The 26140-nt window shown below is 36.4% G+C and overlaps 1 protein-coding gene across 4 annotated transcripts in view; it reads right to left on the reverse strand.

The window, feature by feature from the left end:
- Nucleotides 1-2154: 2154 nt before the first annotated feature.
- Nucleotides 2155-26140, reverse strand: part of LOC139978228 (adhesion G-protein coupled receptor V1-like) — a 101787-nt gene continuing 77801 nt past the window's right edge. For all 4 annotated transcript variants that reach the window (XM_071988201.1, XM_071988197.1, XM_071988198.1 and 1 more), the window contains 15 exons: nucleotides 25313-25435; nucleotides 24728-24838; nucleotides 23864-23938; nucleotides 21571-21735; nucleotides 20797-20938; nucleotides 20230-20397; nucleotides 19452-19574; nucleotides 18469-18573; nucleotides 17742-17858; nucleotides 17004-17085; nucleotides 15408-15546; nucleotides 14299-14456; nucleotides 13493-13614; nucleotides 7408-7635; nucleotides 2155-6741 (listed from right to left, as the gene is read on the reverse strand). In XM_071988201.1, the coding sequence (XP_071844302.1) occupies nucleotides 6367-6741; nucleotides 7408-7635; nucleotides 13493-13614; nucleotides 14299-14456; nucleotides 15408-15546; nucleotides 17004-17085; nucleotides 17742-17858; nucleotides 18469-18573; nucleotides 19452-19574; nucleotides 20230-20397; nucleotides 20797-20938; nucleotides 21571-21735; nucleotides 23864-23938; nucleotides 24728-24838; nucleotides 25313-25435 (2233 nt within the window). In that variant the 3' untranslated portion in view covers nucleotides 2155-6366. The remainder of the gene's footprint in view (nucleotides 6742-7407; nucleotides 7636-13492; nucleotides 13615-14298; nucleotides 14457-15407; nucleotides 15547-17003; nucleotides 17086-17741; nucleotides 17859-18468; nucleotides 18574-19451; nucleotides 19575-20229; nucleotides 20398-20796; nucleotides 20939-21570; nucleotides 21736-23863; nucleotides 23939-24727; nucleotides 24839-25312; nucleotides 25436-26140) is intronic.

Genomic DNA, 26140 nt, shown 5'->3' on the forward strand with positions numbered 1-26140 from the left:
CTTTTTATCTTAAAATATTGACTTTGTATTTTGGCTTTCGATTGAAATTGAAATCTGTACAACTTGTCATTGTTTCATCGAAATAAACTTTGCCTCAAACTTTCGACTTTTTGTCGATAGTTCGAGAACAGAAATAGCAAAATGAAATGATAATGATATCTATTAAACAAAAACTTGATCATTTACTTCCCTGGCACTCTGTTTGCTGATACAAAGATTCATCTGAAATATTTAACACTGCCGTGGAGTGGATCCCTAATTGAAAACGTGTATCAATAGTATATGCAAGAAGTTATATATATGGAATGCGTTTGAAAGTGAAACAATACAACTAACAGGTGAGATTTACCATTTACGGTAGTATCTGTCATAAAATTATGGAGTGAAAGCAGTGGGCAGTTAACTTGTACGTGGATTGGATACGAGTAGGTTGTCGGTGCAATGAGACATACTATGACATACGTGCTTGTTAACCCACATTCAAATTATTCGTGCAACACATGACTGGCAGTTGTGATCCGTTTGTTAAAAATAGTTTTGAACCAACTTTCGGTTCAATGAACCGTCTAATGCTACGCCTAGACTATGGCTCGCATATGAGAGTCTTAATTTCCTACATTATAAATATTTTTCAACCTTGTACAATACATTTTGGATAGTATACTGATATGCTTTAGTTGACAAATCGGGAAAGTCATTAATGTACCTGTTTTGTATGCTTCCTAACAGATTTTGCATGATTTTAATTTTTAGCTCAAATGAAATTAGCTTTCAGCTGACGTATAGCGTTTGCCTAAATTCGGTGACTTATTGCCACCGTGTTTGAATGACTGCCATTTCGTCAGTTTTCCTGCGATTCGGCTGCAATTTCGTGAGAGGTTTGTGTGAGTTAAGTTTTCATAAACATGCGATCATATTTTCTGAAAACGTAAAAATAACTCATTCTCCTAGAGCTTTTGTCCTGATTTTCTGAAATGTTGTGGATATAACGTTCCACTGGTGGTGAACAAAAGTTGTTCAGGGCAAGAAAATTGTCGTCATGTAAGGGCCCAAACAGGGCCTTCTGTATAAAGATTTCAGTTAGGATATACTCTTGGACAGCTCATTAAGTGGACCACTTCCGTGTCAAATTTAATGGAACGGTCCCACAAAAGTTTAGCAGAAGTGCAGAAATCTATTGCACAAAATAAGTTCGAGACAGTATAGACCCAATGACAATCCAGACCTATGATAGCGTGTGTGAGTATGTATATGCAAAGCCGTGTATATACGGCTCTGTGTGTGTTTTGGTATGTGTGGGTGTGTGTGCACTGCCTTCTTGTAACACCCATATCTCTAAAAGGGTATCCGATTGGCAACCCTTATACTTGGCATGGAGGTTGCCCATATTAGATATGAACCTTGTTGATTTTATTGGAGGTCAGGGGTCATCTGAAGTCAACATGATAAACCACTTGCAAACCTTGTACCTACCTTATCTCAAGAACGGAAACTTGTAGGTTACCCATTCTGAGTTGGACAAAGCCTTTGATATTAGTTAAAAGGCCAACACACATTTGACGTCAACTAGCTCAAATGTGAAAAAAAGACGTTGTGACTACCCATAGCTATAAGGAAATGCAACATTGACAAGTCTCCTACTTTCTTGAGGTGTCATTTTGATAATAAATGTATTGATTATTTTGAAGGTCAAAATTCATCAAAGGCTAAACAGTATCTGCAGAACTCATATAAATAAAACTTTTTCATGATACCATTGGCTCATACACTGTTAAGATGACTGCAATACAGATTTGCATGTTGGCTTAAATATGTTACAAAGGCAGTTCTGCATTTTCAGTACTCAAGAACCCCAATTTTTCAAAACAAATGTTTACAACTTTCTAGCCAACCTTGTCTGTTAAGGAGCGTAAGGCAAGGGAAATGTGAGATGAGAGGAAAGGAAATGACACCGTTATCCCGCCTATGTCTTATATTATTCGTCGCACAAACAAATGGATAAACTGCTCAGAAATATTGCCAATCAAAACAAATTTCTCAGAGAGAAGCTTAGCTGAGTTTCTACAGCGTTGCTGCTCTTGATTAATAAATTTACCAAGAAAAAGACATTCCAACTGTAAGTCTTCACAACAGAAATGAAAATAAAAAGACGAATTATAGCTTTTTAAGTCATTTATTATAATACCTCAAAAAGAATTTAAAGTCACGGTAACATGTAAGAGTGGAGATGGATGGATAGATAAGAAAAATTTAAAAAAAAGGTATGAACATTAAAACAGATACTTACTGAGTGAGCAACTCATATTTGTATACTGTTGATCTCGGCGAGGTAAGATTACCTTATTTGACAGAGACCATTTAGTATTTATATTGAAGACAGTCACTATTGTATAATCATGTGGTTAGAATAACACAGATTGGAAACTAACAATATTTGTTTAATACAACATAATAATTCATAACAACATGTTTATGTAATTATAAATCACTGGTGCAGTTATGAACATTCAATCAAGCCCGTCACACCCCTACCCACCACTCCCCACCCCACACCCTCCCCTTCCCACCCATATCCAAACTCTATCCTTACAATTCATTACATACATGATCAATTAAATATTTGGCTACATGATTATGAAGAAGAAAAACACCAAAAAGTCTGTCAACTTTCACGAGAAGGCACAAGAAGAATACTTAAGTATGTAATGTAGGAATGTAAAGCTATTTATAAGGTATTTTGGCAATAACAAAATATTTTCAAGTCCTCAATGTACAGCACACTTAGGTATAGATAATCTTACTTTAGATTCAAAATGAATTATTCAACCATTTTAACATACACATTATATACATGATCAAGGTGTAAACTGGAATTGAAAATAAAATGTAGATATCCATTCATTAAAATCTCATTTTAGTGACATCAAGACAACTTAATTTTAGCCATGAAATTAGAGATTGAAGCCAACCTTTCGTCACTATTAAACTTTCTTTTACAGTTACAGACCTTAGTAAAGCACCCAGTTGGTGCAACCTTCAAAAGTACTGTCCTTTTCCATGTCCAGCTTCAAAGCACTTGTACTGACAGTATTAATATCCCTGTTTCTATCAAAACAAGGTTAGGAACTGTTTGTACCGTACATATGAGTGCTTTGAAACATGATTGGCGAGGTATAGTATAGAGTGGGTGTTAGAATCAGAAACTTGTCCTAACTTGTTGTAGTAAAGCTAGACAGTGTTTTTTATTCATAAGACTAAGGTGAGTCAGCCAGTTGGGACAGTTTTGTAATGCTAACTGTCCTCCCATATCATGTTTCAAAGCACTGGTATTGACAGTACAAACAGTTCCTAACCTTGATCTGATAGAAACATGATATTCATACTGCTCGTACTGACACTACGAGTGCTCTGAAGCGGGACATGACAGTACAGTAAAACAATTGTTCCAACTGGGTGCGAGTGTTTGAAACCTACAACTTTACCTGTTGTTCTGTATGTTCATAAAGTTGTGTTGTTTGGTAAAAATATATCATATAAAATTAAGATTAATTTATTGTCTTTAAATGCTTTGATAACCCCTCTTCATCATTTTGTATATAATTTGAATATTTATTTATCAGTTTTTCTTATTTAAATCCATCAGGTGCTTAAAAGAACATTATCTTTGATATTTTCTTTCGCTGAATGCGAGAGTGCAAATTTTTATGAAAAACAAGAAATCGAGACCAAAGCATATTCTGCTCAGTCTATCAAAGGCAAAAAAATAATTATGATCAAGGTGTTGACAAAGTGTTGAATTTTCATCTATTTAGAATAATTTGCATGCATGATAGAAACATATTTGCTCCATCAAACATTGGCAGAATTTTTTTTCAAGGGGCATAATTGTACATTAATATCTTCATAATTTGTTCAATAACCAAATAATATACAGTCATTGTAAGCAACTTATAAATTAAAATTTCATCCTTAAATGAATGTACTGCTTCTCTTATGAAACAAAACACTGTTTCTGGTGAAAGACAGAGCAATATGGAATACAATGGCAACGTATCAAGGTGGTAATTTCAAGCAACGTTCGGTCATTTCTGTGGACCAAAAATAATCTCTGTTTTGTAAATAATGACTCCTCGTTTGCGTAAATGAGTCAAGGTGACTTTTAATTGTAGTTATAATACTTCAGTTTAATCAATTTAAGTTGAACCTTTTTATTTAAAATTGTGACTTAATAAAGCCCAAATATTTTCTGTTAAATAACAATTTTCTATATCAACATACCATCTGTAACAGACTCAAATTTACCAAAAACAAAACCCTTTTTGTATCTTTGGTATCAAGTTCTTTCATATCAGTGCAACAAAAAAATAATCTACCCACAAATCAAACAAAACTACTTAGGATAAATTTTTCAGATCATTGCATATGATTTGAAGTCATATCTACCCCCATCCCCTCTCTCCACCCCCTCCCTCTCCCCCCTCACATTACTAAAACAAAGCGCACGCCCACTACCTCTATATATAGTATTGAGAAGCCCAACTTTCTGTTTTTCAAAGACAGTCAGTTGCAACTCATCTACTTTTAAGGTGAGACAGCCCAGATGCAAAAATAAGGGAATTAATTATCACAATGAACTATACAAAAATAACATTGCCTGATCTTCTTGAGTTAACAAAGCCAAACAATGATAATAAATGATACACACAGCTTTCAATTTCAGTATTATGGGTGGAAACCACTCTGTGATGTAAATGAACATGTTGTCAGAGATCTCAGTTTGATCAAACAGGAAGATATTTTGACAGCAAACATTGGTATTGTTTACTGTTTCAGTTTTCTATTTACTATTCTCTTATAACACGAGGAAGTAGCATACAACCGTGAAAACTTTCCACCTGGTTTTCTTTTGAAAGGAAATTGCAGGATCTTCTCCCCCCCCCCCCCCTGGCCGTGTGATTTTTTCTCCAGATAAATTATGGATTAACTGTCCATAACTTGACGGCGATGAAGACAATCAGTTAAGGTTTGGCTTCAATAACGCATCGAATCGATGATGTAAACTTTCTTAAAAAATGCAACTGAGATTTTCAAGAATTTTTGCTACCGACCAAATATGATGTGTGCTCTTCTACAGATATGTGTGCAAAAAGTCAAAAATATGTTTGCTCTTAAAGACACTGCAGTACAACAGTAAATTTACATTTCCTATCTTGCCTATGTTAACCCCCCCCCCCCACGACCCCTCACCCTTTTTCTTCTCATTAAATGTGATTTATCAGGTAAGCATACACATTTATCATTTACCACTATTTGCACCCTTTTTCTTCTCATTAAATGTGATTTATCAGGTAAGCATACACATTTATCATTTACCACTATTTGACTTGTCTACCGGTGACCCATAAGAATCTTTATTCAACTCTTTTAAGTCCTAATACCTTTACAAAAGGAAAGATTATGTTATAGCTGGTCATTTATTCAAGGTTGAAGGAAATAGAATGAACACTCCATGAGGGTAGTCTGGATGTTATGTCCCCTCAACACCCTTCTCCTGTCAACCCACACCCCGCTAATCCCCCCCCCCCTCGGCAACACAATTTCCCCTGTTCAACTCTTTGTAGTGTGCAATTCTATGTTACTTTGAATTTATAAAGAACCAAACAGAATGAAAAATACAATCAAATTATTAAACAGCAAATTAGAATACAACACAGCAAACATTCTATCTGAAAGTAATTAAGTAAAGTCAGAACACACAATAACCATAGATAATAACCAAAATACTAATAAAAATGACAAAACCAAGCACAAATAATTAAAAACTATTGGAAATACAGTTTTCAAATTTCAAGGTGTAAATCTTGCAGCTAAATGTTACAAAAAAGACATAAAGATAATGCAAAAAAAAAAATCTGGAAAAATGCAGATAAAATAGGAATCCCATGATCTCAAATATATTCCAAAATAACAACAAAAACGTTCAACTGGCAAGAAATGAAAGACCCTGTACCAAGAAGGCAGCCTCAATAATCACATGAACGAAAAGCAAAAAAAAGAAAAAAATTACATTATATCAATTCATCTTTCCAAATCCAATTTCGGTAAATGATTATGTCTTTCTATCTTTCAAAAACACATGAGTTTATGTTCTCCTAATCAGATACTTTAGCAACGGATTAATTAAGTAGAGAATGACAGACCAAGAGAGAACCACATCTTAAACCCTGAAGAATGGAAGTAGTTAAATCAATGAAAGGGATGTCAACCCCAATTTCATTTCAAACTCATGAGCAAAACAGAGAAAATTTTCTTTTACGTCGTACAAAACACACCAACGATCAGTTGGACTCTGGCCTTTGGGAATGCTCAGAGATGAGTGTCTGCGATAGCTACTTTACGTAGTTCGTAATGGTCCACTGAATCGGCGCTCGTATCCTGCAGCCGTGCCTGGCTGCTGGCGCTCCTGGGCTGATCCGGCCAGCCGGGTTTACTCTTGGGCGCTGTGCTAGCAGCGGAATCACTAATAGGCAGGGCACCGCCAGTTTTAAGAGCGAATATGAGATCGTCGAACTCCTGCGAGTCGTTATCATCCTCCTCCATGACCGGCGGTTGCGATTCGTTGAACAGCGTCGGGGTGAAGAGGTTACTGCCGTGGACAGAGGGCGGTTTCACCATCTGATTCAAGTTGAGACTGTGGTGGCTGTGACGACTAACCGACTCCGTCTCCCATTCTGTGGTAATCTGCCAAACGAAATACGAAAAAACTGACGTCACCGATAACATTGTGTAGTGAGGGATTCAAAACCGCAAAAGCTATTTGTTGTTATTTACAAAATTATTATCGAAATAAATGAGCAAAAGCCATCCTGTACCAAGGATAAATTTACAGCCTGGAAAGAAGTTGGGATGGATCGGGGTGGTTTGAGGGGTCCAATATAGTTAGCTCACGAGTAGTAACTGTAGTATAGTCAAGACATTTATTTTCAACTTACAGAATTTTTATGGCCACTTTTTCTTCTTCTTGTTTTTTTGGGGGGGGGAGGGGGGGGAGGTGGCCGCATGTCTTTTATGATAAATCTGATAAACATATAACAGTTTTTGAAAGTAATTAATTGATTTAATGTGAAACAGGTTACACTAATGTAAAGCATTGAAATAACATTATGAGTCATTAAAGAAATATTAAGATTCAAAGCAAAGGGTTGCAGGTCAACATACATATATTTTTGGAAGGCCTGTGGCTCTATAAACTGACATCAATAAAAAAAATACTAACTGACAGGTGGTGGGGGAGGGGAGGAGAATTACAAACTGAGGAAAAGCAAATATGAACACATGGACCATTTATACCAAAGCCCTCTTATAATTGAAGTAGATGCACCAGCTCTGTTAATACATATCACTCACCACAGGATTTGTGTAGGCTGCCATGTTCTTCATATCTCCTTTGGTAAGAGTGCCATTCATAGAGCCCTTCTCAGGGGGCAAGACCACCAGGTTTGAGTGGCTGTTGTAGCGGTTATTTTCCAGGAGTGTGACCGTATTGTCGAGTTGGTTGTTCAGAGAGTAGTTGCCTTGGTTCGGTCTGCACAGCTGATTTCTGAGCACGGTGTAAACCACAAACGCATATATGCCCTGAAGGAGAAAAACAAATTATGGTACAAATTGATGGGGAAATATTTTTTTTAATATCAACTTCTGGGATAGTGGTACAGTATAAATGCATAAATGCTATGCAGAGGTGCAGGTGCCTTGGATATTAGGCACTGGTAGTGACAAGGCATGCATGCATTCTTTTGTACAAGGTATCATTTATTGTTAAAATTTTGTGTATTAGTTTGAAAGGTATCATGACTTTTGTGTCTTGCAAAATACTATTATTATTATTATTGCACAATACTATTCTTAAAAAACAAAAAACAATTCCATGCTGAAAGAAACTGCTATATCTTTTGAACTTGAATAGCAATTCAACCAGTTTGCATATAATTTTGCAATGATGCTATATACTGGTTATAAATTATTCTCTGTATTGCATGTATGATAAATTCATACTTTTGAAATCTCATATAATCCTCCCTGTGCTTACAAATCAAGCTCGTATCTGTGTTACTGTTGGCATAGAATTTTGGGGGGGGGGGGGGAATTAGCTCATTCTTTGACAAAAAAGATAATAAACTTTGTTACATCTGTACAGAAATATCCCTCTTCATAAACAATTTGAATTTAAAGGGAACCTGTCAAAACTGAAATGGATAAATCAGGCCAGCAGAGTATATTTGGTATATATCTGTTTCTGCCTGTTTATAATGGCATGCAGAAAGAGACTTTAAAGATTAAACACCTACATGCAATCAACATTGTTTTTACATATCTTCATGTTCTCTCAAAATGCCAGTGATCGTTCTAATATCACACAGATGAATGCTATCCTTTCCTCAAATATGTTATTGGGCTATCCTAAATGCAGCAGAACAAGAGGGTCATTAAAGATTTCCACAAAGCCCAAAATATATTGCGTTTTTTCCCCCAGATTCCTTGCGAAAGACCAGTCTGTTGTCATCTCCCATTTTAGTCTAAACAAAAAACAGGGCATACTTCCTTATCAGCGTTCCGACGAACCAGGAAGGAAGATTTCAATTTTTATTTTGAGGAAGTAAAATAATTCCCTGCAGTTAAAGTGATACAAGAGCTGGCAGGTGTATAGAAACCAAATCCCATACAACGGTTCAGATGACAGCATACTATTCCTGCCATAACAATATTTGATTATTGAAGATAAAAGTGCTTATTATTTTATTTAGCTCATAGCCCACCAGTATCAAATTGGACAATTTAAAAAAAAAATGTTTACAGTATTCTACTCCTGACCAAAAAGTCTTGCTATATTTTCAATGTGTGGTAGGGAAGATGGACATTTTAAAACCACAAAAGTCATCGCTTTTCTATATTCAATTTGGTCATAATTCCTAAGAAGCACACCCATTTTAACTGTGTGCTAAAGTATGTGTATCTCCACTTTCATTAATGCTTAACGCTTAAATGGTAATTTCTCAAATGGGAAAAATGCAGTTTGAAAGTACCATAGGTACCAATATAAATTATCATACTGAATAATCTGTGCCTTATCTGTGTATATTTTCTCACTTCATCCTTTGAAACTAATTTTGTAGCAACAAGAAAATGAATAATGGAAAACAGACTGCAAAGTTTTACAAAGTAGAAGCGGGTAGCCAGTGAAATCTGAGCTTGTAACCCAGACGTTATTGGTTCAAATCACTTTCTAGCCATAAATTTCTCTGCTCCTTTCCATATTTTTTTTTATAGCAGTGACAAGAATAGCTGACACAAGTTTTAGGGACCTCCTATGTGGACTGGATTTCACATAATATGAACACATCATTAAAATAATTATATTTTTTGGGATAAAACAAAGCCTTGTAAGTCACTGCAATGAACCAACCCCCCCCCCTAAAAAAAAACAATAAATATTTTAAAAAAACTTTGGTGAAAACGAAATTTGTCACGGGGTATCAAGGACTAAAATACATTTCAATAACCTGAATGTCATTCATCCTTACCAATGATAGTTACCCACAACTGGCAGACCTTCAAGTATTTTATTATTTTATTTTTTGCATTTCCATCTTAACTTTCATCCTTGTTTCCCCGTCAAATTATGAAGACAACATGATTCAACTAAATTATGTTTAATTAATAATTCCCCTTCAATCAAACCTTGCTAAGTGCCTTAACAAAACACTCCTTTTTTTCTGTATCAGGCTTTTCCAATTTTAGTGACTAAATCTTTGGTCTATCTGAGCAGCATCAGCACACACACAAATTTGGACTAAAAAATCTGTTTTCTAGTACAAAAAAGTGTTCACAATACCAGAAGAAAACGTTCATGAGAATTGCAGCCAAAATCAACTGCAAAATACAGTGAACACTAAAGAAACAATAAACTATAGCTCTCGGATCTAGTGGCATTTGCAAAAAGAAAACAAGACCGTTAGTGCATCTGGGACTGTCACGATTGATATACAGTTTATGAGTTTGTTTTCATACATCTCAATAGGGCAATAACTTTCATTTTGTATTTATGGACATATATGCTTCCTATTTATTATTGACTATGATAGATATAATCAAGTGTGCAAAACTGTGCTTCACTATTATTTTACACATCACGAAAGGTATTCCCTACTCGATAAATATCAAACTATATATTCCGTGAGACCCTGTGTCTGTGAATAATTCCTGAAACATTATTTTCAGCTGCTTCTCCGGAGATGCTCTGCAGTGTAGCCTTACCACACATCTGGATTTTTTTCTCTCTCAAAATACACTGCTGTGTATTAACAAAATCAGTGTATAAAAGACAAGGCATGTTTACTAGATAGTAAAAGGGATCTTTGATAATAAAAAATATATCAGTCAGTTGTCCTATTTATGAACTGTTACACACTATGACAAAGCTTCCTCTAAATCTGTGAACAATTACATCCAATTTACAACAAGAAATGACGGGACAAAAAAATCACACCACGAAGTTTTGTAACGGCTTTCAAATTATCCCACGTAACATTGTCACAGCAGCTGGAGAGAATTATTCAGAGCATGTTAAGGCAATCGTCAATTCTAGGCTTGAAGGTTTGCGAAAAAAGGTTAAAGAGGTCGTCTGAATGATCTTGATTTTCTTTTACCCAGACAACTACGAATGACGGCACTCTCTTATCACATGTGGTGCACTCGCTTGCTCGTGCTTCCTACCCAGACAATAGAAACAGCTCTGTCTCCAAAATCCTCAATACTTAGAAATTCCTCCCCTTTAGAAATCCCTCCCTTATTGGCTCTTTAACTCCGACCTTGGGTATGTTTATGGCTTCTATACAATGTGATTACATAAGACTTCACTTATCAGCAACTCCTTGACTGAACATAGACAACTTTCCCAAAAACAACAAAAAACAACAACAAAAAACAAAAAAAGTGTTTATTCTATAAAAACAATCTTATTATCCCCGTAGGACCTCTCGCGAGGTCGACCAGGGGTTAAACTCCTTTTTGATTTGATTTGCTCCTGTTGATATAGGAGTGGTATTCAAAATACATGCCACAATGTCTTTCAGGCAGTAACGTCTCTGTGTTAAACTTTTTAAGGACAGATTCATAGCATGCTGATGATGAGTGTAGCTCTGACATCTTGAGTTAATCTATTCTTTCTGTGTCTTGACACGGAAAAATTTTGGCAACATTTTCAGTCCATTTTTATATTCAGACGAAAAAGTGGGATATCATAGTCGATTTTATTGACGATGAAAAAACAGTGCATGCTATGTGTCTTTCCCTTTGTCATTATTATCCTGGCACGGCACAAAGAAGAAGGAGGACGATCGTTTAGTTCATTGTTAACCAGCGAAATCCCCCTATGAGGTAAAAAGAAATATTTCCTGTACAAGGAAATCCACCCGATTGAAAGAAAACAATGTCATGACAAAAGTCCAGGACTCTTAAGGATTTAAATGTTTATCATGCAATCAAAAAAAATCACAATGACAATAACAATCTTGTTAAAATAACCATCTGATTTAAGTAATGAAACATAAGGATTACTAAAAGGCCAGAGAAGATGAGTGCTGTCAAATATGGAGACAGATTAGGCCAATATGAAGAGTATACCATGGTGGAGAGGGGAGGGGGAGGAAGCGGAGGGGAGGGAAGGGAGGGGGAGGGGGAGGGAAGAAGGGGACAATAGCAGCAATACCTCGTTTTATTAATGAGTGGAGCTTTCTCCATTTCTCATGTCAAGACTTTGGAGACTAATAAGCAAAAGAACATGTGGACCTACCAGTAGGATATGTAAGGATTACTAAGCCTTATGTCATGAAGCAACCAGTGAGTGAAACAAGTAAAGTCAAACAGTAAAGAACACATCGTAAAGTGTAAGTAAAGGGTCGCCTCGCATTCACATCAAGTGATTCATTAATTGATCCTATTGGCAATCAAACAGTACTGTACCGAGTAAGGATGTTAAAATATCTATATATATATATAAATTTTTTATTCATTCATTCCGATCCTAGTTCATCTCTTTATGTCAGTTCTAAGCTGCTGGCATACACTGAACCACCATTGAATTGACTGACAGACTAGCGAAAAATGTCTGGCAGCAAGAAAAATATGAGCGCTGCTGCTTCAGGTAATACTAGAACTGTTCTGTATAAATATATTGCAGGGCTTATCAATTGGTTGGGGCAAAGGGCCAACAAGAGACAAAACCCCACAACAGCTAGATAGAGTAATGTGCAGGGTAGTTTGGTAGCCTAGGGTGTGCTCAATCCTTAATGAAACACATACAGGATAAGTACAAGATAGTTGGTAGTTTGGTAGCCTAGGGTGTGCTCAATCCTTAATGAAACACATACAGGATAAGTAGAAGATAGTTGGTACGTTTGGTAGCCTAGGGTGTGCTCAATCCTTAATGAAACACATACAGGATAAGTACAAGATAGTTGGTACGTTTGGTAGCCTAGGGTGTGCTCAATCCTTAATGAAACACATACAGAATTAGTACAAGATAGTTGGTAGTTTGGTAGCCTAGGGTGTGCTCAATCCATAATGAAACACATACAGGATTTATAGTACAAGATAGTTGGTAGTTTGGTAGCCTAGGGTGTGCTCAATCCTTAATGAAACACATACAGGATAAGTACAAGATAGTTGGTAGCTTGGTAGCCTAGGGTGTCCTCAATCCTTAATGAAACACATACAGGATAAGTAGAAGATAGTTGGTAGTTTGGTAGCCTAGGGTGTGCTCAATCCTTAATGAAAAACATACAGGATAAGTACAAGATAGTTGGTAGCTTGGTAGCCTAGGGTGTCCTCAATCCTTAATGAAACACATACAGGATAAGTAGAAGATAGTTGGTAGTTTGGTAGCCTAGGGTGTGCTCAATCCTTAATGAAACACATACAGAATTAGTACAAGATAGTTGGTAGTTTGGTAGCCTAGGGTGTGCTCAATCCTTAATGAAACACATACAGGATAAGTAGAAGATAGTTGGTAGTTTGGTAGCCTAGGGTGTGCTCAATCCTTAATGAAAAACATACAGGATAAGTACAAGATAGTTGGTACGTTTGGTAGCCTAGGGTGTGCTCAATCCTTAATGAAACACATACAGAATCAGTACAAGATAGTTGGTAGTTTGGTAGCCTAGGGTGTGCTCAATCCTTAATGAAACACATACAGAATCAGTACAAGATAGTTGGTAGTTTGGTAGCCTAGGGTGTGCTCAATCCTTAATGAAAAACATACAGGATAAGTACAAGATAGTTGGTACATTTGGTAGCCTAGGGTGTGCTCAATCCTTAATGAAACACATACAGGATAAGTACAAGATAGTTGGTAGTTTGGTAGCCTAGGGTGCTCAATCCTAAATGAAACACATATAGACTTAGTACAAGATAGTTGGTAGTTAAGATAAAATACCTGAGTGAAATTGAGGACAATGAAGATGATGAGAAGCCAGAGTTGACTAAAGACAAGATGCAGACCAGCAAATAACCAGGTGAGACAGATAAGGACCCAGAAGATGAAGATGAGCTTGACCTCTGCAGCAGGAATTAAAAAAATGAGAAAATGGAAAATTAAAGAAGTTAAATATGTCTGTTCAATGATTTACATTCCATGCATGTGTAATTTTACAATCTTAATTATGAATAAATATTTTGAATAAATTTAAAATGGAAATAAATCAAATTGAATATGAAATTGTTAGTGATATGGACATAATTAAATGTTGAAACGGTGCCATTTTCACCAAAAAAAACTGGTATTTCTGGTGCTGGATTTGCTACAGGATGAAAATTGTTTGCTTTACGGTACAGTTTCCTAATAAAACTACAATTGTTTATACAGAATACGGCAAATTTGTTGTAGCACAAACTTTTCAATGAAAAGAATACTTCTTTCTCTGTATTAATTCCTTGAGGTAGCTTATGCACCAGAATCTAGTAATACTAATATTATTGATTCCTTAGTATTCTAAATTCAAGATTTACTTGTCCCTTTTTTTTGCCCCCCCCCCAAAGAAAGATAGAGGTTACTTCTGCATATTTACTGTTAAATTAAAGGGTTATTTTTACAAGACGGTGACATCCATTCTTTCCAGAATGGTGACAACAAACGTTATCAAAACATTTAAAAAGGGCCATAACAGCGTCGCACATTTGGGTTTCTTTTTTCACATCAGATTCATGTCTACCAATGAATCCAATACCAATCTTCATCCTCACCTGTAGTGTTATATCTGCCCATGTATATATCATCGTATCTCTTCCACTGAGGTTTCACCTGGAAAGCTTGCATGAATATGATGACTACTGCCACCAATGACAATATAGCTGGTCCTGCAACGCTAGCCAAGGCTGCATAACCGTTCGGGATGAAACATCTGTAAGGAGAATTTATCATGTGAATTGACTTAAATGTAAACCAGATTTTAGGACAAGAAAAATTAAAGCCCATGTTTTGCTGTTTTTGTTCAAGTCCGATGGAACAAATTTCTATTGAACCTCTCTCCTAAGCTCTTTTTTTCTCCTCTTTTCTGTAGAAACGATGAATCTGTGCACATTTATCATACAAAAATAGCCATGAGATAGTCATAGAATGCACACAAGGTAAAAGTAAATCAGATTTGACAAGAACAATTAAAGTTCATGTTTTGCTGAATTTTTTTCCAAGTCCGATGGAACACAAAACACTTGATATGATTTAAAGACACCAATTTCTATTGAACCTCTCCTAAGCTCTTTCTTCTGATTTTTATAATATTGATGAATCTCTTCATATTTAGTCATACTTTGTAGAACTCTTATAAATGGATCTATGGCTCTACAGACCTGCCTTCCTACTGTTATGAAAGTTAAAGCATTCACTTATTTAAATCAGCTGCTGTGATATAATTTTATTTCTTGTAAACCAAAGATTCTTGTACTCTTCCTCCTTATAGTCCCAGCCTGTTTCTTCTTCTTTTTCCCCTTTTTTTTGGGGGCAATCTCTGAATGAAGTTAATGAATTTGCATATTAAGTAAGTATTGAGTAAGTCCCAATACCAAGGTAGCATGCAGTAGATAAAATTGTGGTTTTAACTATTCCATCACTGCTCGGTGCTGTTTAGACACACAGTACACATTACTGAGCCTATCAAAACAATTTAATTTCCCTATGAATATTGGCTTGAATACTTAAGCTAACCACAAGACATCCATTGCATGATAATAACAAGGCTATCAATTCCCAGTGGTTCTAGTTACGTCATATGACAGCCCTCTCGGATATAGTCTCCTCTAAACAAACAAACATATATTTATATATATATATATATATTTATTTATAGACTCACATATCTCCATTGTTGTGAACATCTCCATAAATAACTTGGGTATAGTCCAGGCCAACATTCCTCACGTCATAGACAAACGGCCAATCGAACGCGGCGTACATCAGGACCACGTAGACGACAATCACCGCCACAGGTAAAGCTATTGAAAAGGAAGATATCAGTAGGTCAATTCACTATAATTATTTTTAATTTGTTAGGAATGAAAACTGCTTTGAGGAACTTCATTTTAAGAAGCCAAACAAACAAACAAACTAATCAAAATAGGTTTTAATTAATCCTGTTTATTTCTACAAAGTCTACCGATACTGCTATAAAAAATTTACATTCAGAAAGCAATGAACGTTGAGTCATGACCTTAATAATTTTGACCGACATCATAACGTTCTTGTTAAGTTAATTCAGGAACCTAATTATCACAGCTAGGCTTAATTGTAAGGGTTATATTTTCCAGAGAAAAATTGCACCTCCATGAACGGAGGAACGGTTTTCCTTCGCATGTATCCTTCACAAACAGGAACAATGTATTCTATGGATGGTTGCTAGTGAGGATGTGGATACTTTGGGTGAATGTGATGTAAGGTGCACCCAACTATCCATAACCCTCGTTAGGATATATCCATAGGGAAACGTTCTTCCTTTCTGAAGGATATACCCACAGGTAATGTCTATTTCTAAAAAGGATATTTCCTTTACAAATGTCTAAAGCTTGACCGTAATAGTTAGGTGCTCCATCCGATATTTTTACTGAACATTCATGTTCACAAGGAACTCTATGACCTAATTAACACAGTGAGGCATAACAGTTTATCCGAAAGAAATGCATTTGCATCAACAACTTACAAGAAGAATATATTTGCCCTTTGCATGTATCCTTCCAAAACAAGATCATTTCCTACCGATGTATTAGAACGATAATGTAGGTAACAAGGGGGGGGGGGGGGGGCAGGGGGGGCTATACAGAGGCTGCACACAAAGGGTATATTGAATATTTGTCTAAGGGGGAGGGGCAGGGGTGGCTATACAGAGGCTGCACACAAAGCACATATTGAATATTTGTCTAAGTGGGGGGAGGGGCAGGGAGGTGGCTATACAGAGGCTGCACACAAAGGGCATATTGAATATTTGTCTAAGGGGGGAGGGGCCGGGGGTGGCTATACAGAGGCTGCACACAAAGGGCATATTGAATATTTGTCTAAGGGGGGGAGGGCAGGGGGTGGCTATACAGAGGCTGCACACAAAGGGCATACTGAATATTTGTCTAAGGGGGGAGGGGCAGGGGGTGGCTATACAGAGGCTGCACACAAAGGGCATATTGAATATTTGTCTAAGGGGGGAGGGGCAGGGGGTGGCTATACAGAGGCTGCACACAAAGGGCATATTGAATATTTGTCTAAGGGGGGAGGGGCAGGGGGTGGCTATACAGAGGCTGCACACAAAGGGCATATTGAATATTTGTCTAAGGGGGGAGGGGCAGGGGGGGTGCCTATACAGAGGCTGCACACAAAGGGTATATTGAATATTTGTATATTGTGTGTTTATTTTTGTTACATTATACTGAGTTGAATATTATGTTCCTGAAGAGCTAAATTTACTTACTCCAACCAGCGACAAAAAAGATGATGTAATATCTGTCTGTATGTTCGTCATTCATCACAAACACTTTCCAGAAATTCAGACCCTGACGATGTAAAAAACAAAGACATAAAAGCTATCAATTATCCACAATAAACCAAACAAATATATATATATATATAGAGAGAGAGAGAGAGAGTTGCCTGATGATCGCCACAGTGAAAGGGACTCAATGTGTGTGTGAAACTCTGAGTTGCAATGCAATAGAATAGCACGTTTATACATATCAGCCCTATCTATTTATGCGACATATATAAATATATATATATCGCATAAATAGATAGGGCTGATACAGGAAAGACAGAAGTAAACATCAAAACAGAAATGTTTAAAACCAGGAAATGTGAACTTCTATTTTGGGGTGACAGAGTTCAAGAAATATGGGGGGGTTGGTAAAATAAGCTAGTATGAAGGTTTTTGCTTTCAGTATTTAAAAAGTAAAAAAAAAAAACCTATAACAAAAATGTTAATAAAGTATTGAATCATCTCAGGCCAACTACAAAAGACTGAAGTGATAGCACGTTCCTATCAGAGTCGGGCATAACAATGATGGCTTTTATCCAAAAAGAAGTATGTATTGCCGAGAACAAAGGAAAGCATTTTCCTTCGCCAATGTCATTTACAAAAGTATGAGCAGTTTCCTACGGATATTTTTGGGGACGATTAAATGCTGATAATTGGGGGGAAGATGTACGAGTCTACCTGTATGAATATCCACGAAAACTGTGATAACAGAAAGTAGTGGATCAGCACACCGAGCGCAGTGCATCCTTCATAGCTGACCCAGTTACTGACGTACGCAGAGGTCAGGAATACGACCTGGCAAGAGCGGGAAGGAATGGAAAGTTGGCATGGAATAGTACTAAAGCAACACCTACGTACTGAAATATCATGCTGCATCATAATTATTGTAATAATTGAAATATCATGTTGATGTAACATCAATCATCAAGTCTAATGGCAAGAAGATGATAATGGTACAAAACTTATTTACCTAGATATGATGGCTCAAAGACATTTTTATACAAAAATTTTGCACTTTTTGGTTTTTTTATTGTAATAGGAAGCATCATAATACCACAGAAAACCTAAGCTTCTTTGATGATTTTTCATTTATGATTCAATGATTCTTTCATTCTATGCCCATTGGAATGTGTTTAAATTTGCTTTTCAAATGGACTATAGTTTGAATGAAAGAGTAATATTTAAAAGATGCAGTTTATAAATCCCTCAAAAAAAAAACCACATTGTCTTTACTCCATAAACATAAAACACTACACATATTTAAATTGAGCTACATTTACTTATTTGATTCTACTGCTATATGAAGGGCACTCCTACAAAGCATTTGATGATTAGTTCACAATTATCGATGGCTATGTATGATAGATAAAGTTATTTGCCATCTATTCACACAACAGTTACTTACTTGTAGACACATGGCAGCGAAGCACATATGCATGAGAAGTCTTGCTGCAAACATGGAATATACCGCACACACCTGATGGGTCAGCAAAGCCAGAAAGAAGCACGTCTGAAAATGGGGTAAAATATTAAGAAATAATACAATATGAATGCTTGATATAGACCTTTCCAAAGACCTTGATATAGACCTTTCCAATTGAAAACCTTGGGAGTACAACTTATCACGAAACATGTTAATTTGGACACAATGGACTGTTTAAAAGCTTTCCATGTATAGGAGAAATTATAGTGATAACAGGAAACAATGAGAACAACCACTGAATGTACTCTTGTACTATCATTTGAGGAAGGCCAGACAGATTTAGACATGTAACCTGTGGTACCACTTTCCATTTCTAAATGTTTGTTTTTCTATACAGGGCCAACAACAAAAAATCACCACCGAGTGCTAAAAGATGCATGGCTGTAAACAGTTGTCAGCAATGAACATTTGTTGATGACAAAACTGGCAAATGATAAAAAGGTGGGAAATAATTGAGTAAATATGGTTATGAATAATATAACAGTAATGATCAACTGTGTCCACTTCAGAATGTTAATTTTAAAGATGAAAATGTTTGCCTTATTCAAACTTTCAGTAAGCTGATGATAAAAATCTCTGGCATTCTACCAACCAGGTTATCCAACCTAAATTGTACTCTACCAAACAAATTTCCCAAATCACAGAGCATGTCTCCCATTCAACATAATTTCTTTACTGAGGATGATGGTCAGAGGCAACACAATCTTTTACACTGCACGTATGATGACACAGACTCTGGTTCAATTAACTGATGAAGGCACACATCAGCAGCAAGGAATGAATTTTAGCAAAATACCAATTTTTCAATTTATGGTTTGCTTCTTAGTGACAGGTGTCAGTATTTTTGTAAAAATATAAACAGCATAATCCATAATTATAATTATGTGACTAATCTATGGACGTACCATGACCACGAAGCAGGAGATGTAAACAAAGATGTTGTAACCGACGAGATTATCTGTCTGAGCTTGAGCGGCAAACTCTGACAGATGATGACAGGCGCACTCAACGTAATTTGATTGGTCAGACTGGGGAGACGAAAAATGCGTACAATCATCAAATAATGATCATAATAATAGCGATTTATAATGCGCACATATCCGCCCTGCTCAAGGCGCAAGAGATGTAAATAAAGATGTTATAACCAATGTCAAAATCAATTTGAGTATACTAAAAAATCTAAGTCTATCAATTTTCTGCCTCAATGTAGGCGGGTGGGGTTGCATAGGGTAGCATAATAACATGGGGAGGACTCAAGATTTTCGAAGTCGAGGGGGGGGTATAAAATTAAAGTGTATCTTTCTCATGTCAAAGTAGTTTAAAGTCACTCAGTTACTTTAAAGAATCACAAGACTGTTTTTTTTTATTGTTATATCATTTTTTTTTTGTTAACAACAGCCAAACAAAACCATGTTTAAGATATTAAGTTTATCAACCTTGTTCACTGAAACTGTACATAACTTTCATACTTTCAAACATGGCACAATCTACTGTGTTGAATCTCTATGCTTCTCCATGCTGTTATGCTTATCAATGCAAGTCACTCCCTCCGGAAAAAATTATTTATGACACGACTACGTCTCTACTACATTTCTGAGTGTAGTTATTACCATGCTACGATTTATAACGATAATCCGATTCATGACAATAGCCTACTACCGTAAGTGAAAATGGGGGTCTTACTGTAACTTCGCATGAATTTGGTCTCCAGTCATTTGAAGAAGGTCTGAAGAGAACACACTGTGCTCCCCTCGGGGTCACTCTCCTATCCGTGGTGTAGATCCTGTACCCCACCGGAGTGTCCAGGGATGTGAAATTATTCTCTGCCCCTCGTATGCCGACCGACAATACCTGAGGTAAAACAGAACAATGATTTAGATACATCTTATGAGTATGTGCAATTTCAGATTGCCAGTTGTCATGGTGATCCTGGAGAGTATGCTTGGTTTTACTTTACTTTTTCTTTTCTTTTTCCAGAGAGAGAGAGAGAAAATAAAATACTGTTAGTATACAGTCTGCTATCTATAGCAAAAAGCCAGTGTAGGTGAAATAGAGGGCCAGACATAATTTCAATCATAGCAGGACCTTCTCGAAATGTGAACTGAAACGAAAACAGACTGAGGACAGATTTAAAATAAGCAGACAGCTTTATTGACCAATGAATACTACTTAAGGTTAACGACCTAACACATATACTAAACTGCACGTTAATTCATTGACCCTGGACCTAAATAACAAACTATTAAATACCTGTTCGCTAAGGACTGGATTATCGTTAGTAAGAAACCATTGTTGACTGTTGTACTCAATGAAATGAACATCCTCGCAGGAACTCCCTCTACCGCCCTGAGTGTTCAGCAGGTCAGACGGTAACGTAAAGTAGTTTGCAGACCTGTGTGAAGAAACCACAAATTAATTCAAATCGTATCGGTGTGCTATGTAAATAAATATACACAACATGATTTATGCAGTAGCTTTGTCTCAAAAATATCTTTCAAAAGGTTTCAACAGCTGTAAAGAAGAGAAGATTTACAGAGTGTTGGTAACCACCTTTTTTCCCCTTAAAACATTTAGATACTTATATAAACAGATACTATTCTTAGAGTTGGTAATATATGAAGCTAACGAAAGCAAAGATTTCTACTTTGCTCAGACTGACATCTTTATACAAAGATTGGCTACCTCAGCTTTGCTTAAATTTTCGACACAAACAGAAGAATTGTTGATTAACCATGCAGTAGCAACGGAATAGACAACTGATTAATATTGGCCCTTAGTGAGATGGGGGGGGGTGGGGAGGGGGGATTACCAACCTCACTGAAAGAGAGGCTCCACATTTTTGACAAGCTCATTTTCATGCCTATAAAATCTATGGTAAAGGTCATTTATTGCTGGGTCCAACTGAGGGATCTTCACAACCGCTATTATAGTGGGAAGGCCTGAAGCATTGGCATACTTTATATAAAGCTGCCAAAGTGATCAATACTATACACAAGCTATAGACGGATTAAGATAAATACGTACTGTCCATCGAATCTCTTGCCGTTAATTTCATCTCTCGGCAACCGAGCAGCTGTTATCAGTGCTCTGTCACACTGTAACGATCTCTCCGAGCTGCTGGAACACGGTAGATCGGTGACGAGCGTGTAGGAGAACCTCGTGAAGAGTTCGGCTAGTTCGTAGACTCCACTGGAAAAGAGAAGAGAAAATAAAACTGATAGGCAAGTTCATAAACTCTACTGAGAAAGAGAAGAGGACCCCAAAAAATACTACTATTTGAAAAGCTATTGAGCATGACTTAAATCAACAGAGTTGCAATGAAATTTTGAAGCAGTGCAAGCAAATCAGGTTTTCTTTCTTAAGCTTCGGAGGGGGAAAACGGCACTGAAAATTTCCATAAGCTTGTATACTAGCACAGGTGATTTCTTGCTATTATTCATGAAACAGACAGCCAAGCACTCTTGGGTACTATAACAAGAAATATAAATGACAGCCCCCTCTGCTGTTTTCTTCTTTTAATATTTGTTTCTTAATATATTTTGCCACTTCCTTGTCAGTCCATAAGTCTGTTTGTTTCTTTAATAATATATTTGTTTATTCAATTATTATTTTTTATTTTTGGGAATGGTGGATTCCCCTCGATCAGCATGAATTTTCCAAGAACCTGGTTCGAATGCTTCGCAAGGTTATTACAACCCTGCTTAGAGTTTTAATCTATTTGTGTAAAGTCTTCTAAACTGATAAACATTACATTATATTAAAAGTCCAATCATGTCGTCTTTCACCCTACCATTAACTAGTCCACAGAAATCATGTAGCCTAATAATCCTATCCATAAGAAAAAGGTACTTTTTGTCTCAAGTTCCCTTCTTTTAACCAAATGAGAAACATACCTAAAATGGCAAAACATAATGATCAGCCATGTTTTGGGGTAAAACTTCACACTGATCTGAAACCTAGTCTATTAAATCCTTGTTTTGAATGTTATTTTCTCTACCAGAATCTATAAAATAGGTCTTGTGTGGTCATGTCTTGGTCGACTAGTTAATTTCGTTACCAGAATCCATAGAATATGTCTTGTGTGGACACATCTTGGTCGACTAGTTAATTTCGTTACCAGAATCCATAGAATAGGTCTTGTGTGGACACGTCTTGGTCGACAAGTTGATTTCTTTACCAGAATCCATAGAATATGTCTTGTGTGGACACATCTTGGTCGACTAGTTAATTTCGTTACCAGAATCCATAGAATAGGTCTTGTGTGGACACGTCTTGGTCAACAAGTTGATTTCTTTACCAGAATCCATAGAATATGTCTTGTGTGGACACATCTTGGTCGACTAGTTAATTTCTCTACCAGAATCCATAGAATAGGTCTTGTGTGGACACGTCTTGGTCAACAAGTTGATTTCTTTACCAGAATCCATAGAATATGTCTTGTGTGGACACATCTTGGTCGACTAGTTAATTTCGTTACCAGAATCCATAGAATTGTCTTGTGTGGACACGTCTTGGTCAACAAGTTGATTTCTTTACCAGAATCCATAGAATATGTCTTGTGTGGACACATCTTGGTCGACTAGTTAATTTCGTTACCAGAATCCATAGAATAGGTCTTGTGTGGACACGTCTTGGTCAACAAGTTGATTTCTTTACCAGAATCCATAGAATATGTCTTGTGTGGACACATCTTGGTCGACTAGTTAATTTCTCTACCAGAATCCATAGAATAGGTCTTGTGTGGACACGTCTTGGTCAACAAGTTGATTTCTTTACCAGAATCCATAGAATATGTCTTGTGTGGACACATCTTGGTCGACTAGTTAATTTCGTTACCAGAATCCATAGAATATGTCTTGTGTGGACACGTCTTGGTCGACTAGTTAATTTCGTTACCAGAATCCATAGAATATGTCTTGTGTGGACACATCTTGGTCGACTAGTTAATTTCTTTACCAGAATCAATAGAATGGGTCTTGTGTGGACACGTCTTGGTCGACTAGTTAATTTCGTTACCAGAATCCATAGAATAGGTCTTGTGTGGACACGTCTTGGTCGACTAGTTAATTTCTTTGCCAGAATTCATAGAATAGGTCTTGTGTGGTCATGTCTTGGTCGACTTATTAATTTCTTGACCAGAATCTATAGAATAGGCCTTGTGTGGACACGTCTTGGTCGACTAGTTAATTTCTTTACTAGAATCTGTAGAATAGGTCTTGTGTGGACATGTCTTGGTTGACTAGCAACAAATTAAACTCACTCCTCCTAGAGAGTTTGATACTTATTATTAAAGAGATTGAAAGTTTAATCATTTTACCGTGTCTCTTCTTTGGTAGGATCCATGAGGTCGCAGAAGATTCCCAGAATCTGAGTTTGAGTTCCGATAGAAAATCTAGAGAAAGAAAGAGGATAAGGAAAATTGTGAAAGAAAGGCAGAATTTTAGGAAAGGGGCAGAGTTTAATCACCAAAAAAACTTCATTTCTGACTTTTAAATCAAAAAGAAAAGATTACGCTTGCGATGAATTTGTGAACGACAATCCACCATGTAATTAACCATTACTGTAGTCATAAAAAAATAACAATGTTTCTTCTTCACGCAGAACATTACCCGACTTAATCACATTAAGTGTAGTGGAATGTGGAATACACTTACTAGAATTAAAATTACATAACGAAGCGCAACGTTGTCTAAAGCACTAGTATCCAGAGTAATTTATGGTAAAGATTTCTTAGTAATTCTAATTACTGGTTACTTGTTCAATTTAAGAGACCAATTTTTTCCCCTTTTTCGATATAGCTGGTGGCATTTCTACTTCTCTGCATCAGTTCCTCTACTGCAATGTACTATGTAATGCTATGCCCCTATGCATTGGTAAAGCAAATAGGCAACTTTCACCATGTTTTTACTCACATAATTACCTACATTAAAATGATGCAACTAACTGACTCCCCAGTTGCAACAAATTGCAAACTCAAACAATTCCTACTCACATACTGGGTCAATTGTCATAAAATAACAGCAAATTTGTATTTGGCATTTTTTTATCCATGATGTGGCAGACAATATGGCATTTTATGTCACAGCAAAAATGGCAACCCTGATTCAAATTCTTAATGATGCTGGCATTTTTGACACATCTGCCTTTTAAGCGATCACATTTGGCATGCAAGTGTACATACCTTCTGTTGTACCCCTCTGTGATGACATTGTCCAGAGTTGCAATGACCAAGGTAATCTGATTTGGTGTCAAAGTATTGTCATTCACATAAAATGATGTCTCTGAGAGTGTGCTGTTAACAAAATCATAACAATGGAAAATAATGATTAGATAAGAAGAAAATTAAAAAAATAAGTTATTCAGATATTAATATATTGGATACTTCTGAGATGAAAAATGCAAAAGTAAACTCTAATATAACTAAAAGTCCATCGTATATTGACATGATGCAATGATCTGCCATCTCGAAAGTCTAACATTTATGAAGCATTAACTTCAGGAAGCAAATAATCACATGCAATGTAGATGACAATGATATTATACAAAATATGTATACATTATACCATATCCAGGGATGAGCCTGGGGTAAAAAAAATTGAGGTATAGGCTCCAGTTTGCGTATGCAACAGTGTGTTAGGATAATAGTTTTTGTCCCCGAGGTAGAACAGAAATCACGGATATTCTGCGAATTCGCGGAAAAAGCTAATGCCTGCACATCTGTATAATATACACAAAAAAAAACAAAAAAACAGATCATCTCCCTTACTTGATTATTTCCGCCTCATCATTAGCAACCAGGAGTTCTGTGTCCAACCAGGTATCCCAGAAGAGAGTATTCAGATCATTGAGGGTGATCACGATGGAGGCTTCACCAGTTGTTGCGTTGACACTGTTAAGACAAATTGAGAAACAACCCCACAAGGGAGTGTTGACCAATGCCATTAAAAAGCTGAATACAAATTATGATATAATCAAAGCAATAAGTTTCATTTAAAATGGTGGGCTGGATTTTTTTTTTTATCTAACTCACTTGATGGATTTAATTCATCTGCTTAAAATGTACAAATATATTTCTAAGTGTTAACAGAATATCTGTTTAAATATTAATTTGTTTTGAACTTCTTTGCATTAATCATTACACTACACACTGAGAGGGGGAAAAATGAAAAAGAAAAATGCAAATGGAATGAAGATCCTTCAGGGATTATAACATCCAGCGATTTCTACCAATCTGCAATACAAATCCAATATGTTCCTGAATCAGCAGTTAGAGCAAGATGGAATCATTTACGTGTTTTCAGCTATAATTTACAATCGTCAGCGCGTTATCAAAATCATCAAAATCGGAGACTGCTGGAAAATGTCATCTTGTTGTAAACCAAAGAATATATTTTGAGAAATTCAGTACTAAGAAAGATACCTTTTCACACCTTGACAAAAATTAAACAAATTCATTATGTAGTGGTGGCTAAGATCCAACCAAAGAAACCTAATTTTTTTTTTTTTTTTAAATGTCAGAATTTTTTTTTTTGGGGGGGGGAGGTTCAGGTAGTAATGATTGGATTTTTATTGTTATCAACAAGCAGTTTGGCTA

Source organism: Apostichopus japonicus, chromosome 13 (genome assembly GCF_037975245.1).
Source record: "Apostichopus japonicus isolate 1M-3 chromosome 13, ASM3797524v1, whole genome shotgun sequence".
Lineage (NCBI taxonomy): Eukaryota > Metazoa > Echinodermata > Holothuroidea > Aspidochirotida > Stichopodidae > Apostichopus > Apostichopus japonicus.